The sequence below is a fragment of the Astatotilapia calliptera genome, chromosome 3 (assembly GCF_900246225.1).
Source record: "Astatotilapia calliptera chromosome 3, fAstCal1.2, whole genome shotgun sequence".
Taxonomy (NCBI): domain Eukaryota; kingdom Metazoa; phylum Chordata; class Actinopteri; order Cichliformes; family Cichlidae; genus Astatotilapia; species Astatotilapia calliptera.
This window is the reverse complement of record NC_039304.1, coordinates 25549700-25568200: the sequence shown is the minus strand read 5'-3', so window position 1 is coordinate 25568200 and position 18501 is coordinate 25549700. Positions and strand designations below refer to the sequence as shown.

Below are 18501 nucleotides of genomic sequence, written 5' to 3'. Positions count from 1 at the left end.
TTCTCTGTATGTATTATTGCAGGGTCTACCTTACAATATAAAGTGCCTTGAGGCGGCTGTTGTTGTGATTTGGCGCTGTATAAATAAATGAAATTGAACTGAACTGAATTAAATATGTTTTAGATTATAACCCAAAGGCAACTGATTCGCCATTCTGTGGTTAAATGTCATTTATTATTAGATAATGTTCAGAAGTCTCCATGCTAATTTAAATGTCTGCGATTCCTCATTATGTATCCACTGTTTTTTATTTTTTTTATTTGAATCCATCTCTTCAAATCTGATTATTGGAAGCATGTTTGTCCAACAATTATAAGAAGATGCTGAAGAAGACTGAAAAAACAAGGACACACATCCTCTACTGTGCTTTGCATAATGTAACAGACCCTGACTGTTTTACATGTTAAGTTAGAAAAAATGGAAACAGCGATGTACAGCACCCAGGCTGAGCCATTAATCAGCAGCAGTCTTGTTTGTTCTCATCTCGTTAAACATGGTTTCACATCTTCTTTCACTCACAGCAGTGAGGCCTCCCCAGAGGGCAGAGGAAACAGGAATCTTTTTCTTTTTTTTCCCAGGAAATATGATGTAACTGCCATCTGTTTTTGGAGGCTGTATGACATACGTTTGCCGTTGTTGAAATGCACTGTAGCATGACAGCGTACAGCGAAACGTTTCATTTCTGTTCTTCATACGAGGCATTCAGTTGTAGCACCTTGATCCACTAATTTATTTACTGTGGCAGTGATACAGGAAGGAAAAGGAAGGCGAAATAAGAAGAGAACACGACAAAAAGCAATATTTTTGGACTTTTACACACTTTCGCATGTAAAGGATTCACTATATACAACCCAAAGTTACTAAAAATAGAGCAAATGATATATAGAACACAGACTTCCTGAAGGGGTTTAACACAGAGATTTGGTGTTTGTGACCACAGACTGTATATAAAGGATGGACATATCCTCTCCAAAGTTGTCCATTGGTTAGTGAAGTCCTGTTGTAGAGCTTCAGGCCGCTGAATAAACCATCATGCTTTATTCAGTAACACATGTAATTAGCATACACCCATCAGGAAAGTGTTTACTGTGGTCACGGAACAAAAGAGATAAAAGGCTTTGTTTCCACTATAGACTTCTGTACAATCACACTTAAGTCCCGCCCACACAGGAAGTGATTCAGCTGTCCAGGATCACTTTTAGTCACCGGTACACATTTCAGGCTCCTGGCAAACTAGGTAACCCTCTAAATGTATTTACCCTCTTATATGTCAGTCAACTGTATGCTGTGGTCTCAGTGATGAACGACCTGCTTTTAAAGTTGGCAAAATGTTTCCCAGCACTGATTGTCATTTAAATTTGCTGAATGTCTCTGAGTTTCTGTGGTCAGTGACTGCCACATTGCTGCAAACTGCTTCCTGTGCGAATAGTGCTTTATAGTTTTTGTCCATATTAAGGAATCATCCCCTGCTCGCTGTTTGAAACTGTGTTTTTTTTTTATTGCTTTTAGTCTGATACAGCAACAAAGTCTACATTAGGAAGCAGGAGATAGGTGCGGTGGAATAATTTGTCCTTCATCCATACAAAACAGTTGATCAGTAGATGTTTTATTATACCTTTTTTTATGCATAGGTTGCATTTTCATAAAAATTTACTTTCATTTTTACCTGCTGTTTGTTTAAGTTAGGGCCCCAAAACAGCTTTCCTGGAGTACTTGTAAAGTACTGCTTTTGAATTTGCTCTTATAACTAAAAAGGAAAAAAAAAAACGTTTTCCATGTACACCAATAAATATCCAATAAAAATCTTATTTTTCAAACTCGTTTTTTTGTTTAAAAAAAATCAGATTTTTTACTTTTAGCTGAATTAATAAACTCACAACGCACCCAGACGTTTATAAGAGCAGATATTGAAAAAAGAAATCTATGAAGGAAACATTAATCTGCAGATATGTCCTTGTAAAGCTCTCAGTTTAAAGTAGCACACAGCATAAGAAACACATGCTGGCCTCTAGACTTGAAGCAAACCACAACATTTCAGACCTAATGAAATAATTGCAGATCGGACGATGAACACGAGATAAAATTAATTTTATTAAACCCAAGTGTGAAATCGTAGTTTGGTCCATTAATTCTCAATCTTAGTGGTGAATATAAAAAGACCTGCCAGCAGTTTTATATACTGTAATGCTACAAAACTGTAATATATTCAGAAGAAAAATGAAGGAAATCCTCCCAACCTGCTTTAAATTAAGAGCTAAGTTAAAATCATACTTAAGAAACGTGGCTGTAACATTTCTACATCTGATGGGTGGTTTAGACACTCATTACTATTCCCCTGTTGAGACACTTTATATAACAATGAGCCTATTATGTAAAGCTCAGAGTTGCTTTTTCTGTATTTTTAGCCCACTGCAGATTTTTGCGGGACTGCAATCACTGCTGCTCTTGTAAGACTCAAAGGAAAGCTGACATGAGTCAGCCAGACTAAGAAAAATAATGGTAGCTGTGCTGAGTTTGGATTTAATGGGAACATTGAAAGGAAGATGAGAGTGTGCGATCTGTCTGAACTCACTGAGAGAAAAAGCCAAAAACCACCATCTGACAACCGAAACCCACAACATGAAAAATAAATCTAACTAACCGTAGAGAAAGTGTGTCAGGTTATACCTGGAGCAGAGGCCACAGTTAAAACACAATTTCACGACAGTTTGCTCTTTTGCATGCAGATGAACAAAGGCTGCAACACACTCTGAGACAGTTTGTGAAACACTGACAACAGACACATTCACAGTATTTCTTCTGAGGAAGCTCAGCTTTGAAATATGGAGCAATGCTAACTAGCTTAAAGCTACAAACGCCATGGTGTGCTGTGTGGTTCACGTGACATACTTGTCCTTATGTGAAAATAAACTAAACTGCTCTGTATAGTGTAAAAAGAGGAAAATCATTCTATGAATCCAACTTAAACTTTTGTAAGAATATCAAAATTTGCCGTGAAATTATTACATCCAACATGGGAGGCTCTTTTTTGTTTAATATACTTGTGTTTTAAATTGATAAAGTGATTGGATTCACTGTTTGGAGATTTAGACACCAAAATTAGTTAGTGAAGACTCCCAGAATAACTTAATTTTAAAGTCATGGTGACTGATTAGAGAACTGAATTCCTTTATTGTCACTTTACCCAGTAAAATGAGATTCAATTCCAACTTTTCCATAAATGCAAGCACAGTACACTAAAAACCCATGCTGACAGGGGCCAGTGATAGGGCCTAGGCCTCCTACTAGGTGATCCTATGGTATCAATTTCAAAATCCTACATCGCTTTGTTCTCAAGTTATCACATTCAGATTTTAGGGAAACTAACCTTGACGTCGAAGTCACCGAGATTTGAACTCATTTGGGATTTTTAGCAGATGCACCGATGGTATCAGTTTGAAACTCCGGTGTCACTTTGCTCTTGAGTTATCAAGTGTCCACACTGCCCAGCCAGCAGTTTGACAGAAATCACCCGCATCAGCCTTTTACATGTGAGAGGTAAAAGGTGAAAAAGTAAATTAATAAAATCTCTCTGTAAGCAATGAAGAGATGCTAATATCCTAAAAGACAATACAAATATACAACATAGAAGAAAACAGGACGCAATATGCAAATGCACACGGTGAAAGTTGCTCGAGATTTGTCTCTGATTGTGTGGTATGTCAGCAATTTGTGGGTCCAAACATTTCTACTAGGATGACTTGATGGAATAAAACTGTCTGCACCCTGAGGTTCGAGTATCAGAGACTCTTTAACATTTGCTGGATGAGAGAATTTTAAATAGAAAAGAGCACATGAAGAAAAACTAAATACAACAAAAAGTCAAATTTTATTGCTGTTTAACTTTTTTCCACAATGATCAATCTTTAGCAATGATCCCTTTCTCAGTTTTTTAGCATTATTTAGTTTCAGCTCATACAGCCGTCTACTGTTCAGCTAGAAAAATCATTATGTAGAAAAACTATTAGACACTATACTAGAACATCAAATCAACGATGGGGTAATGTATATAAAGTACCTGCAGTCAGAGCCTGGTCTTTTGTATTTACCTTCATATTAAGTAAATTAACACAGAGCATATGTAAGATCCCAACCGAGGGCATTACTACACTGCCTGAACCAAACTGCGTTGGTAAGTTTGTGATTTTAAAAAGTGATTAAGGAGCATTAAAGACTACAAATTACGTGCTTTTCACATAATTTCAATTTTTTAAATTTTTCTTAAAGAAACCAAAATATATACAAGGATGTTTAGGGTTAAAACAGTGATACTGTATTGATCTCAAGAAATTATGTATCAAGTATGATACATTTTCCATTACAGGGTTAGTCTTTGTTGAAAAATGGTTCCAAAAGAAAGTTGTGCAGATGTTGTAGACTTCAGCACAACTGTCCATCTGCTTAAACATCACCTGGACATCTTTGTTGGATTTTCTAGTGACAGAGTTCAGGAATTTGTTTATAATAACCTTTCTCTGTTTCAAAGAAAATTTAATTAAAAAAGAAATCTTGTTTGAGAGGAATGTAAGAACACCAAGAATAAAATGCACTCTGCAATGGTGACTTGAACTTCTGACCTTCCAGTCTGTCTAATTCTTATCGTCTTGAGCTAGTTGAGTCTTAATGCTTTCTTTATTACAATAATCTGATCTTCAATGCTTCGTAAGACACAGTCTGCCTGAACTGCTGTTGTACATGGAAACAGCTTTAACATCTGTTGGTCTACAGTTCAGTTTTTTGCCATCATTCTTCAACCAGCTTTGATGGGTGAGTAACATCATCGGAGGGACAGGTTGTCGTCACTGACAAAAGTTAAAGGATGTGTCAAACTCTCTGACCCCACCAGCTCTGGACCCAGACATCTATCTTGGGATAAAAGCCATGTTGGGATGTGGGCACCATCTGGGGACGGGTGGGGAACGTCTGCAGGGAATAGACAGGAAAATGTGGAAAATACCAACTGGGGCTCTTTCATGATTTGAGCCTTGCTGTCTCTGACGTGAAACATCCTGCATCCTCTGACCTGATACTGCAGTGCCCCAACAGTCATGTGATATCAGCAGTTCTTTTCTGAACCTGGTTCACCTCCTATTAGCCCAGCACATAAAAGCAAATCCGGCACAGATTTTATCTGAATTCAATACTTCTTTATCCCCCTTCTCAGAATAAATTCCTGAAGAGTTTGACTCTCATCCCCTCCTCGTCTTTGACAAGTTGCCCGTTGCTTGTGTAACAACACTAAGTCACATTAAGAAGTGGATTTTTGAACAGATAATGCTCACTTGAAATGACTGGGGCCTGAGCAAAGCTCCTTAAAACCAAGAAAAGTGCTTGCAGCAGATTTCAATAAGCAAAGATTTAAATGCACTGGGTTATGCATTGGCTTCCAGTATTATCTATTTCAAAGGTTACCACATCCATATAAGAAATTTTAAAAAGGTGCTTTGCAAAGACTTGGTAGGGACTGAAATATTTTTCAGTGATTACAGGAACAAATGTAATGATAGTGATGACATAATGGGGATCTGGAGGCAAAAGCTCCTTGTTAGGATATTTATTGGTTTTAGCCTCATCAGGGTAACTGTTGAGACCACCAGTGTCCATTCAAGGAATCAAGGAACCCACTCAAGGATATCTAACTAATGTCTTATATGTTATAGTGCAAAAAAATATACTGACAGCAAACATTACCAATACATTTATAACTTCTGAGAGAAATCTGGCAGGCAAGAGGAAATAATACATCTATGATTTAAATAATAACATAAGAGTTGTCCCAAGACCAAAGGATGAAACACTGCCCACAAACGGTCTAGCTGAGCAGTGCCCAACCTTTTTTTGTGCCATGGACGTGTTTAATGTCAGACAATATTGTCACGGACGGCCTTTAAGGTGTCGCGGATGAATACAACAAAATAAAATGACACGACCAAGACAAAAACTGTATCATTTTGCAAATATAATAATAAACGCGAAATCACGGTGTAATTGTGAAACTTTATTAGCAGCGTCCTCCTGAAATGCGCCAAGAACATTGAGAGTAACATCCTCCTCTCTGCCCCTTAATGCTCTCTGGTTGCTATGGTAACGCGTACATATTTCTTTCAAAATAACAACTACAACACGGGAAAAGACCCAGGGAAACCTAGTTAACGGTAAAAACCCTGAAAAAGATCAATTTCACACCCGAGCCTCAACTCTCGCAGACCGGTCTGTGGCCCGGGGGTTGGGGACCACTGTTCTTGATGTCAAAGACATTTAATGTCGTGGGCCACACACAGCCCACTTTGATCTTAAGTGGGGCGGACATTGAAACTATAAAATAAATAAGTTAAACTACAGAAGAAGTTCCGATAGTTCGTTGCTCAGACTGTCCGCTAAAATAAAGAAATATTGGATACAAACATTGGATCTATATTAAAGAAACACTGAAACATTAATTCACTGAAAACGCTTTTTAAATAGTAGTGGAAAAACTTGCTTTTTAAATGGTTTATCTGTTACTTAGTAGTAATATTGGGTTGTTTTTATCAGTATGAAGAGCTGTAAAACATATGAAAACATAGTTTAGATCACACTTTGCCCCATGAGGTTGAATTGAGGAAGTATTTAGGGATAAATTGGATTTTTTTTTTTAAAAATCTTTCTGGATGAGTGAATAAGGATCCATGAGAGCAAAACTATTTTTTTTTCAAATTTTCTTGATGTTCAGCTGACAACTTTCAAAAAAAGTGACAAAAGGGGAACTTTCAAATCTTTCACGTCCACTTTAAAACCTTCTCATATTGAGATTACCATTATCTTTCCAGTTTTAGGTCTCTCTTCAAACTCAAACAAATAAATATTATCTAAATTTAATAAATTTAATACCATTTAAAATCCCACGCAGCAGCTCTGCTTATTCAGCGGTGTCTCTGAGTCACCGCTTCTCCTGGTTTACGAACCGAACAACCATCGAGCCTCCAGGCAGCACTTGAGCCCGCCCACTGTGTGAGCTGAGGTGCAAAGCGATCCTCCAGCCTCAGAAGTCAGTAAATCAGTGCAATGCTGGCATTCGTGGTCCACCAACAGAAAATCCATCATAAAGTTTAAACATCCAGAGAGAGCTGCCAGGGCCGACAGATGCACACGGGCGTATACGCGATGATGGATACACGTGGACAGTGCAAGGAGACTGAGGAGCCACTGAGAGATGCCAAGAGTGAAGTCATAGCTACAACTTGAAGGTGAATTCAAAACAAAGTGGACTTCTTTTTACAGACTGTATAAACAAAAAAAAGAGAGGGAGAGAAGGAGGAAAAAATATGGCGAGAGGTGTTTCCACTGATTTCTCTGCAGCTCCTCGCCTCAGATTTACACAAAGACAAAACCCTCGGAGGCTTAAGAAGTTGGGAATCCTACGGTTTTCCTGTCATAACTCAACCAAAGTCTTCCAAGGACAAGAGTAAGCTGTGGGCTTACTGAGTGCACAGGTTAAGTAACATGCACACGCAACACTGATGTTATCCATTGTTTCTTGGGAAGATGATGGCAACCTTTCTGTATGTGATTAAAAAGCCTCTGAACCAGTTCCATAGCTCTGCGCTCTGGAAACACTTCTTATCACTCAACTCGAGTCGAGAAGAGTCACCCCCGAGGATCTGACGATACAGGCTGTGAATCCACTTGAATCAAACAGACTGAGCTGACACAAGATGACACTGATGCAGAAACTTCACAGGGTCATTTATCAGTCAGCGCATTATAAATGCTGCATTCGTGACTTTCAAAAATATATTCTTAGTATTTACAGATAAGAGTATGTTTGGAACGCCGTAAATGCAACATGCAGCTGATCCGAGCAGAGTCGCCCAGAGCGTAAATGATTAAATAATAATTACACAAAAGAAAGGTTAGGAAAATCTGGTTATGTTTCGTGTCTCTGAAAGAAAAAAATATCAGAATATCTGATTTTTAAATCACGGCCTTAAATGACCTATAATATTGGTTGGACTTTAATAGTTAATAGTTTACTTTTTAAGAGTTCTATACCCAAATCACTCTCTTTGCTCCATGTGACTGTAACATGGCAAGAAAACATCACTACTGTGAATCCTGAGGAAAACTAAATCATCTTACAACTCAATGTGGTGAGAGGCTGTGTTTGATAAACAAGCTGAAGAAGCAATACAAAAAAGGGAACAGAATGTCCTTCATATGATGTAGGATTAACTTGTGAAATGCTAAAGGAAACCAGATTTTCACTATGGAGACACATCAACACATTCAATGCCTCAAATGTTTTGCAGGAAAAACAGGAATAGCTGCACACAAACACTGAATATTGGTGCCACGTTCAAAGTCATTTAAAACACATTTTCATCCCCGTTGTGATGCTCGGTGTGAACTTCAGCAGGTCATCCTGACCTAAACGCGCTGAGTTGGTATCATGTGATTAATCTGATACTTCAACTGCTTGCGCTATCAAGCAGTTGAACGGGAGTACCCAATAAAGTGACCAGTGAGTGCATGTTGACCACAAAAACAGTGTTGCAAAGAAATGCCAAATGCTGTTGATGTCATTTAGAAAACAGTCTTTTCATGACAGTTTGTCCATCAGAGAGTGCATCCATATGTTGCTTTGTTTAACCATAACGTCTCCCACAAAGCCTGCACACAACAGATACCCATTACCTCAAAATTATAGACACCATTTAAAACATTTCCTTTTGTCTCTGAAGTATCTAAGTGTTTAAACAGCACTAGAAGAATAACTATCGCAACAGCACCAAAATTATGAACAGACAGATTAATGACAACTGAACCTGCAGCTGGAAGTGGTCAGCGTCACTCCGGTTATATAACACCGACCACGGCTGATGAGAGATTGCAGACTGTTTATGAGGACAGCCTGTAGGCGCTGGCACTCACTCGTGCATCACTGCTGCAGCCATGCACATGCACACAGACGCTGGAAGCCATGCACGTGCAGGAAAACGCTGAAGGCATCACCAGAGTTGATTATGATATAAAGTTTAAAGAATACAGGCTATTTTTGTTTTCGCTCATCTGTACTGAATCATGGCAAAGTGGGTGATTGACCACAATGTTAAACATTTGAGCTTGAACTAAACTCTGTGGTCACTGTAAACTGTACGGGTGCAACACATACAAACACACGTATACCCACTAAGTAACAATTTCAAGAAAACTAAAGCACGCTCAGTGACCAGCTTCCTCCAAAACCTCTTTTTGCACAAGACTGAAAGGATGTTTTTTAATGACGCTTATATGAACTATATGAACTGACTTCCTGTTGAAGCCAGGTCCAATAGGCACCAAGAGAAATAGAGCTTTTGTTAGTTTTGCATTTTTCAGCTCCTGATGTTTCCCTATTGATTTTACCCTGAAACACAATCTTTTCCTGAACCTCACTTAGTAGTTTTCTGTGTCTAAGCCCAACTATAGAGACAGTGACAAAACAAAAGTTAAAAACAACTAAAGGAAATCTCTTTAACGTCTCCTACCTCCTGATTCAGACTTCGTCTCTAATGCTGGAGTCACATTATGAAAAACATCCTGTTGTTGTCCTCAAGTCAACTTTTGTGTATCAAGATGGTGATAAAACAACAATAAGACCGAGTGAGCCCGATATCAGTTTCTAATTGATTAAGGTCAAGCTGTCAATTACAGCTGGACAGCGTGATTAACTGTGAAAAACAGGTAAAAATTGCAAATCCACAAACACAGAAATCCCCATTCCTCATAGCAGTTGCTGCAAGCAAGTGATTTAACTGACAAATGACATAAGTACTCAACATTTACCAATTACACAGCAATTATTTGCAAAGCTTAGCCAGTCTGTCTGATTGTAGTTAGTCCCAGTTAAACCACGATTGCTTGGAGACAGGTTGCCTCCCATCAGCTGACTATGTAATTGGGTTGTGATTACAAGTGGTTGCCAAAGGGTGACAGCAAAAAAAAAAAAAAAAAAAATACAGTCTCTTTTCTAGTCTGACTTTTTCTAGTTGCAAGGAAGTTCAATTCAATTTTATTTTATTTGTATAGCATCAAATCACAACAACAGTCACCCTCAAGATGCTTTATACCAGATGACCCCCTATGAGCAAGTACTTGGTGACAGTGGGAAGGAAAAACTCCCCTTTAATAGGAAGAAACCTCCAGCAGAACCAGGCTCAGGGAGCCTGCCGCGAGGACAAAAGATAAACACTTCCAGTCATTTTTTACTGTAATGTGACTGAGCTGAAAAATGGGATTCTTGGCACAGTCATCGCTGACGACGTCTGCCAAAGAACAACTTGTGAATACAGGAGACATGCAAGTAGCTTCTGACAAAATGGCATTGTTACAGCGACCCTTTGTAGTGATCAAAGACATATTTATGACCTACTTTTTGAGTGTTAATAAGCAGAAAGAGCCTTGCATCTGATAGGAAGTTAGCATTATTTATCATTAATGTGAAAATTTTAGAGGAGACTTCTCCTTTAATGTCATGGGTCCTGTTGGGAAGTCAGACAAGTGCAGACGAGACAACATTTTGCAAAATGTTTTCCCTCCTCCAAAATTCATTTGGCAGTCTATTATAATTGTCTGGAGTATAACTTATGAGAACTTTCCAAAATTTTGTCTGAGTCTAAAGGAACAACAGAGAAACTGCTGAACTAATAAAGCAAGACCAAAAGACAGCTCTGAAATACAGCGATGAAGATGATTTAAAACTTTAGCCAAGACTTTCCAAAGCCTCTGGAGAAAATCAAAACTCCTGCTGTCATGCAGTGATTAAATTTATTGAAGTTATTTGAGGTTATTTAATAGTACTTCAGCTATTACACAAATTTTATCAGCCTTTTGCAGCTCAACAGCCAGACTGTATTTCATTATATTACAGCTTAAGGTGGTCAAATTTGTGAGTTGGCAGGTTGACTTTGGCTTTTAGATGTTGTCATACATTTTTCTGTCTGAGATAAACTCAGAAGGCCAGATAGGATAGACATGGAGATCACGGTGAAACTAATACAGCAAAGAAACTGGTGGTTGGTGTTGAAAAGCCATACACATCACACCCTCACATTTCTCCACAGTTATCAGAAATCACTTGCCCTCCAGTTATACTCATGCCCAGTTAAATCATTAGTGGTATCACAGTAGCATGGGGCAAGCAGAACTCACTACCCCAAGTTGGAGGAGGAGCCCTGACAAGTCTGGAATGAAAAGTTTGTTTTAGTTTGCATTTTTTTTTTCAAAGTAATTAGTCAGAATTAAATTGCCTGAATAAATTGGTTGGGGACTGAACTTTGATTGGAAAACACAGTAGAGACTCTCATTTATCCCTTAAAGATGAAGCAAAATTCACCCGGCATTCAGACTTGCCTATATGGTTGTTGCCAGTTTATGTTATCCAGGTGACAGCTAATGTGCACCTTATCAAAAGAGAAAAGAAACTAAGGAGATGAGGAGAGGCCAAACTGTTGGAAGCCAGATGTTAACATCTTTCTTTAAAGGTGATCAAAGGATGACCGATAGCTAAACCATTCGTAACCTCTCAGCAGTCGATAAAGACAGTGGGAAAATGTCAGATATGAGACTATATCTTACAATAATCTTCAATAATTCACAAAAATCTGTTTCTCTGCTAGTTTGTTTCTTTGTCCCCCAACTCCTCCACCACAACCAGGAACTGAACATACAAACTTGGTACACAGGTACATCTTAGGCTCCTGAAAGTTTTTAACTACATCACATATTATTACATCATCAGGTTTCCTAGAAATCATGTGACAACCGGCTGAAATATCCCGTTTTTAACACCTATTGAAAGTATTGTAACATCCAGTTTATATCCACAAAATTTTGTTATACAAGACACCATGTTTCCTAGCAACTATCTAAAGATGACCCATTTTTTCCATTTATGCGTCTACAACACTTTATAAAAGTATTATATCATTTTTATTTTAGAACAACATTTATATCCACGAAACATCAATTATATGTGATAATTTCAGATGTCATCATGTTTTCTGACATCTACCTATAGCAACAGGCTAAAATCGCTTGTACTTTTAAATTTATATAAGCACCTTACAAACCCATCAAATTATTTTCATTTCACAACCAACAGCACTAACAGACCAAACAACACTCGCGCTTGTGTATTAAATTTACAGAGTACAGCGTAATACCATGAAACTCTTGGCTGTAAATGTCAAAAACAGCCAAAAACACACCTGGTATGCGTTGGTTAAAATGACATTTGGTAGGTGGGGGAACAGTAGGGGCAAGTTTAATGGTGCAGCATGAAAAAGTTGTCTCAACTTGTGAGTTCTAGTAGATTTGTTTTCAGTAGATTTGTGCAAAAAAGGCTTTGATCAGCTCACCTGCGCTGATGTTGGTGCTCTGAAGGTTCACTGATCTTTATGGATTTAGCCAGCTGCAGTATATAAGCAGATGTTACATGAGCTGTTATGGTTGCTTTCCATAATGTCTACCTTCAAAACACCAGCATTGCAGCTGCCAAGAGGCTAATGACCTCTGCATTACTGGGTTGCTACATCCATCTTTTCTATTGTTTGTCACTATTTGTCACTGCCCCCTTTATGCTTTCAATTTCATTTTCATGAGTTTACACTTATATCAAGTGGTGTCCATTAGTCAGCAGGAAGCGCAATGCAGTGCACACATAGGTCTGAGCAAATACAAACAACACATAAAAACTACAGCAGGATAGGAGGTAAGTTTTGGTGATATAGTGAGGATAGTGAAGACAGAGGAAAAGAGAGAGAGAGAAAGAAACAACAAAAAGGCCTAAAAGAGCCCAAACTGTTAAAATACTCCAGAAATCCTTAAATTCTTACTCTGTCTTTGAATCTGAATGTTTTGTTTTGTTTATGTATAGATAAGATTTTTTTCCTTATTAATTCTTGTGTTCTCTTCTCTAACACTTTTTCTTATCAACTCTGTTTTTCTTTAAATCTCCGTGGGTGATGTGACTAAGGCTATTATCGTAATCGAAAAAACTAAAAGCCTTAATGTCAACAGAGTAAGTCTGACTGAAGCACACGCGCTTAATATTTAAAATTTAAAAAGCTTACTGGAGTCGTTCAGCTTGCAGGCCAAAAGTCAGACCGAGAATTGTCTTGTCAATTTTGCTTGATAAAGTCAGACAGGAAGCACGGCGAGATAGCCATCGTTTCTGAACAAGTAGGAACTAAGAAGCGATGATGGTTGCGTGTGGTTGTGGTTGAATGCTGGTGTCAGCAAGAAAAGCTAGAAACAGCCATCTGCAGCCTGAGGTTCTTGTGCAACTTGATTATGAAGGCGTGGCTGCGCGTGCACTTGATTGATTGCGGTAAATGAGGGAGGTGTTTCCTCTTGAAATTCAAAAATCATTAAACAAAAATGGGGGAGGCAGGAAAACATATGGAGGCACATCTGGGGCACATTCGCAACTGAAATAGGTGTTTGCTGTGTTTTTAATACCTATAAACTTCAACCAAGGCTCCAAGGGTCAACTTTCCAATCCATGAATGACTGAAAATTTCAACCCAATTTCAGTTTAACAAGTATTTCTCCTCTATAACTGAAAGAAGGGCCGCAAGCTTCATTTTTCCACGTTATATTTCGATAAAATGCTTCTCGGACTGAGACTGCTTCCTAAACTGGTGAGCCAAATCCCCCCTAAACTCAGATTTAAGGTGAGCTCTGAGCAGCTATCAACTCCCTGCAGATAAGCTTCAACCTCTGAATGCGTGTCACTCGCCACAGCAACGCTCAGGCGTTCAAGAGAAATATCTCAGGCCACAGACTCATGAGAGGTGTTCACATTTTCATCTTATTGCAAAAACAAACACAAAAGACCCGATTTATCATTCAAGTATGAAGACATTAAGAGCAAAAATAAGAATCTTTCATACTCCAGACCATTTTTTTCTTTTTTTGTCCAAGATAATCAATCAAAACGTGTTAAACACAAATAGTTTAGAACCTCAAAGGAAAACTCCAAATAGAATAAATGAAAGTTTTTTCTTTGCTTTTTAACCAAGTTAGCAACAGTTGCAAACCTTCACCAGCCTGATAACGAGCTTCTGCTTCTGATGAAGAAGTCAAAGCTCCAGTTGACACGTGGGGCCAAATCCCCAACGCTTTAAAGGGATTTGGCCACTTTGTGGAGCTAATAACACGCCAGAGTGGGATTCACAAATCAAGAAGACAAGCACAAAATATGATTGAGCCGTGCACGTATCCGTGACTGGTGCGGCGGTGAAGCAAGTCAGAGGCAGATGGGGTAACGACAGGCAGACAGGCTATGCTAGTAGGGAAACGAGAGATGGCAGATGGACAGATGCAGATATGCTAGTGTGAGAGGGAAGTGATGCAGCTGTCTGGTAATGTCTGAGAGGCAGGAAAAGCAGGCATGGAGAAATATATTTGGACTATTAACTTTTAAGATTTAGCTGGACCTGGTTTTTGCCTGCTGAAGCCAAGTGATGCTCCAAAGCAGATGGCAGAGGCCCTCGGTTTTCAAGTCGTAAAGAAATGATCAACGATCATTTCGCCCACGCTCTCGCAATTCACACATCTGCAGTTTCGTAATTGCCACTGAAATCAGTGCAGCTCAAACTCTCTTTTGCAGTCAGAGGCACTTTGGCAGGTTTGCGCTTCTGGTTTGCCAGTTTTTAATCTTTCTCCTTGTTGCTCCAGTTAAATTTAAGGCAAGTCAAAACTCTGTGTAATCTGGAGTATTTCGCCAAACGCTGAAACCATCAACATTTTTTCTTGTGGGAGAAAAACAAGATATGAGTGTTTTTCCAGTCTTCGAGCTAAGAGGCATTGATGTGAAGCAACACTGATAAAAAAACAAACAAACCCAAACATCTTAAACTACTGATTGTGAACCAGTGATTCAACCAGTGATCCCAATCTGAATATGATGCCAACTCCTCGGTTTGGTGTTAAAATACGTTATGGTAAATGGAGCAGGATAACAGAAATGAAAAGAGTCACCTGCACCATGTCTTCTTTCAGCTCAGCATGAGTCTGTACTGCAAAGCACTGCTACTTAACTACGTATGTTTCTCCCCCACCTGCTCCAGGTTCAGAGCCTGGGTCAATACCCTGTGCTCTTTTGGATGACCTTGAGTTATTCCCTGGCAGTTTTTGAGGGGTAAAAGTGTATGCCGCCTTGCTGGGGGAGGCTGCAAACACTGTGGAGTGACAATGCCATTCAGGATGGCTGAGCACGGTCTGCGCAATGGTTAAGGGATTGGTGCATGTTACAGTAACATCCGCATGACTGCAAAGACCTGAGGGTAACCCCAGCAAGTCGTCACATATTAATGAAATGATTGCTCGCGTCACCTGTTAAGTAGTTTTAATGTGTTATTTACAAAATACAAGCTGTGAGTCGGAGTCTCCATGGTGATGTTTGCAGATTACATTATGGTCTATAGTGAGAGAAGGTGGATGAGTTTAAATAGCTGGGGTCAACCACCCAAAGCAACAGACAGTGCACAAGAGAGAGGAAGGAGAGAGCAGGCAGGGTGGAGTGGGTGAAGACGAGTGTCGGGAGTGACTTGTAAGATAGTGGACATATTGGACAAAGGATGCAAAGTATCCAAAATAAGAAGAAGAAGAAGAAGAAGAAGAAGAAGAAGAAGAAAAATGACCTTCTGGGGAATATATGTAGCTCTTTATGTACTAAATACTTCACTTTGTAAAGCTGTTTGCGTACTTTTTCAAGTATCTATTTACTTCTGGTCAGGGAGCATACACATACACAGACTATTACATCATCATTATATTAAAGTTATGAGTCACAAAGACATATTAATGACCTGAAAGATACTAAAAAGTCCATAGTGCTGACCAACGGAGGATATTGATGCTGATTGTGCTTTGCTGCTATTAAGTTTCCTTAAACTAAAACACGCTGCTGTGCCATTAATTATCCTAATCTGAACCAAGTTGCACTGCATTACACAGAGTTGTAGCAGGCTGCAGGATGCCTGCAGTGACTAAAATGTTTGTGTTGCACTGTGTGAAAGAAAAATGTAACGACCGGGATGAATGAAATAAAGCACTTTGTACTTAAGCATGCGGGATTGCATAACTAATAGTAAATAATTAGGTGGACATATCAGGAAAAAGATAATCAACCACTTGATACATGCATGGAGGTCAAAGTAGACATTTAAACATTAAAGTAACGTCATAAAAATATTTTGCCTTTATTGTCTGCAGTGACATAACATGACATATTTTCCTTGTCATGCCACTGAGACTGTTTTTCTCTGCTTGTAGAACAGATAATGAAGGCTTATTTTAGTCGAAGAGCCAAGGAACAACTGATATAATTATTAATTCTTTGAAACCACAGCTATGAAACTGACAGAGGTGGAGACTTCATGCATTTCCAAAATTTTCAGGCCAAGAAAGAAACATTTCACAAATGAATAATTTTACAGGAATGATGGATTTGGGCGTTACTGCAAGGGAGAAATATTTGGGAATGCTGGAAGAACAAGTTCAGCCGAGTTTAATGATAGCGCAATAACAACACAGATGATAAAGAAGGAGCAGCAGCAGCGGGGGGGGCATGTGATCGATTAAAAAGAAAAACAACAACTAAAAGGCCTTCAACAATGCTCTCTAATCTCTGACTGCACATCTTGCTCCTTTACAGCTGCACCATGCAAAGAGGAGTTTAAAAGGTGAGTGCCTGCAGCAAACACACACACAGTTAGAGAGGTCCATGTGCGTTACCTACCACATAGTAGAAATGCATGTCTGCGCGCACAGGTCGGTCTCTTAAGTGCTGGAAGCGTGCAGGTGAGCGGCGTCCATCCAGCAGCGGCATTAGCCAGCAGTGCGCGTCTGTCCCAGGTACAGATACTCCAAACTGGATGCTTCTGCTCCCCTTCCTCTTTCCCAATGTTGCTCCTGACCCCTCTCTCTTTCTCTCTTCCCTCCTGCACTTGACGTTTACTCCTCCCCCTCCTTGTTTTTCTCCTCCCCACATGACTTCAGTGCCTCCCCCTCTCTCTTTCTCTCTCTTTTTTTTTGGTTCCACTTCCTCTCTTTTCTTTTTTTCTTTCATCGCTTTTCCAGTGTAATTACTTCCCCGCCCCCAATCCACCACCTTTATTTTCTATCTTTCTTTTTTCCAGCATCATTATTTAATTTTATTTTTCAGATCATGTGTCATTTTTTTTAACAGTTTTGTAAATGTTTTAGTCAGTAAAGCAGGGGGAGAAGTCGCTCTGTCTCTCTGGGCGTCTCTGTGCTGATTGCAGATTGGTGTCAGTTCTTCCTGTGTGTGTGTGTGTGTGTGTGTGTGTGTGTGTGTGTGTGTGTGTGTGTGTGTGTGTGTGTGTGTCATAGATAACACGGCGTGCTCTCCGCTGTCAGAAACAGGAAGAATGGAGCTCTGTAGTTTGGCCCTGATGAGAGAGCCTTCCCCTCCGTGTGTGTGCGCACTGGCGAGCCTATCCTTGTGAGGACCGCACTGAGTGTTTTTGACCATGGAGGTGAGGACAGTTTGTGGGACATCTTCAAAGGCCCACCTCCTACATCATTCCCTCTCTCACCCGAAGAACTCTGGGAGCACTGTGAGAAAGGATACTCCATGGATCTACCTCAACGACCGACCACAGTATGTGATAACTCAGGGCTGTGTGTCGGACAGGGTCGTCTGCAGTACGGTCATTCCTGTTGGAAAACAGAGAGTCCGCAGGTCTTTTCTTCCTACTGCTGTCAGACTCCACAAGAAAACGTTTGCAGCTGAGCAAACACACACATCTACACATGTGCAATAAAACTAAGTGTATTTTTTTCTGACAGTGTAGTATTTTATTATATTATGGTTATATTTTGCGTTTGTCTTACAAGACATGTTATATCGTTTGCGTGTGCTTGTTTTACATTAGTTTTACTGGGTCCTGGACATGCTTATTTTGTGGACTGTGTAAGAAACATTTTTATTGTTTTTTGTTTTATTAAGGGATTAGCTACAGGGGTTCATGGGGTTATTCTTTCAAGGGGTTATTTTTCCATTTGCTTTCTTGGGATTCCTTTTCTGTAATCCGAGAGTCGGAAATATCGAATAGGATAGCAAGGATAGCATAAAGTGACATTTAAAATCCAAAAAGTCAAGGGCGAAAGCCACTGTGACACCATTGTTCTGCTCTATCAGTAATCTGTATTATGTAAAAATGGTCTGTAAATACAGCATGTTTCCTAGCGGAGTTATACATATCAATGTAGTTATAAATTACAGTTTGTGAAAGTACACACTTAATTTTTTTAATAAAATTATTCAAGACATATGAGTGGACAGACAATGGAGGTCGACAGACCTGGTGATAATTGCTTCTATAGAAAGTTAGCACATGGCAGTGTCAATCTCTTGCTTTTCTTCTGAGTAGTATTTTATTTAGTTGTAATTCAAACAATAATTTGCTTCTT

The 18501-nt window shown here is 39.2% G+C and overlaps 1 protein-coding gene across 1 annotated transcript in view; it reads right to left on the bottom strand.

The window, feature by feature from the left end:
* The window catches only part of arhgap36 (Rho GTPase activating protein 36), an 80183-nt gene extending 63188 nt beyond the window's left edge, over positions 1-16995 (bottom strand). The window contains exon 1 of the mRNA XM_026162571.1: positions 16805-16995. Coding sequence (XP_026018356.1) covers positions 16805-16894 — 90 coding nt within the window. The 5' untranslated portion in view covers positions 16895-16995. The remainder of the gene's footprint in view (positions 1-16804) is intronic.
* Positions 16996-18501: the final 1506 nt, after the last annotated feature.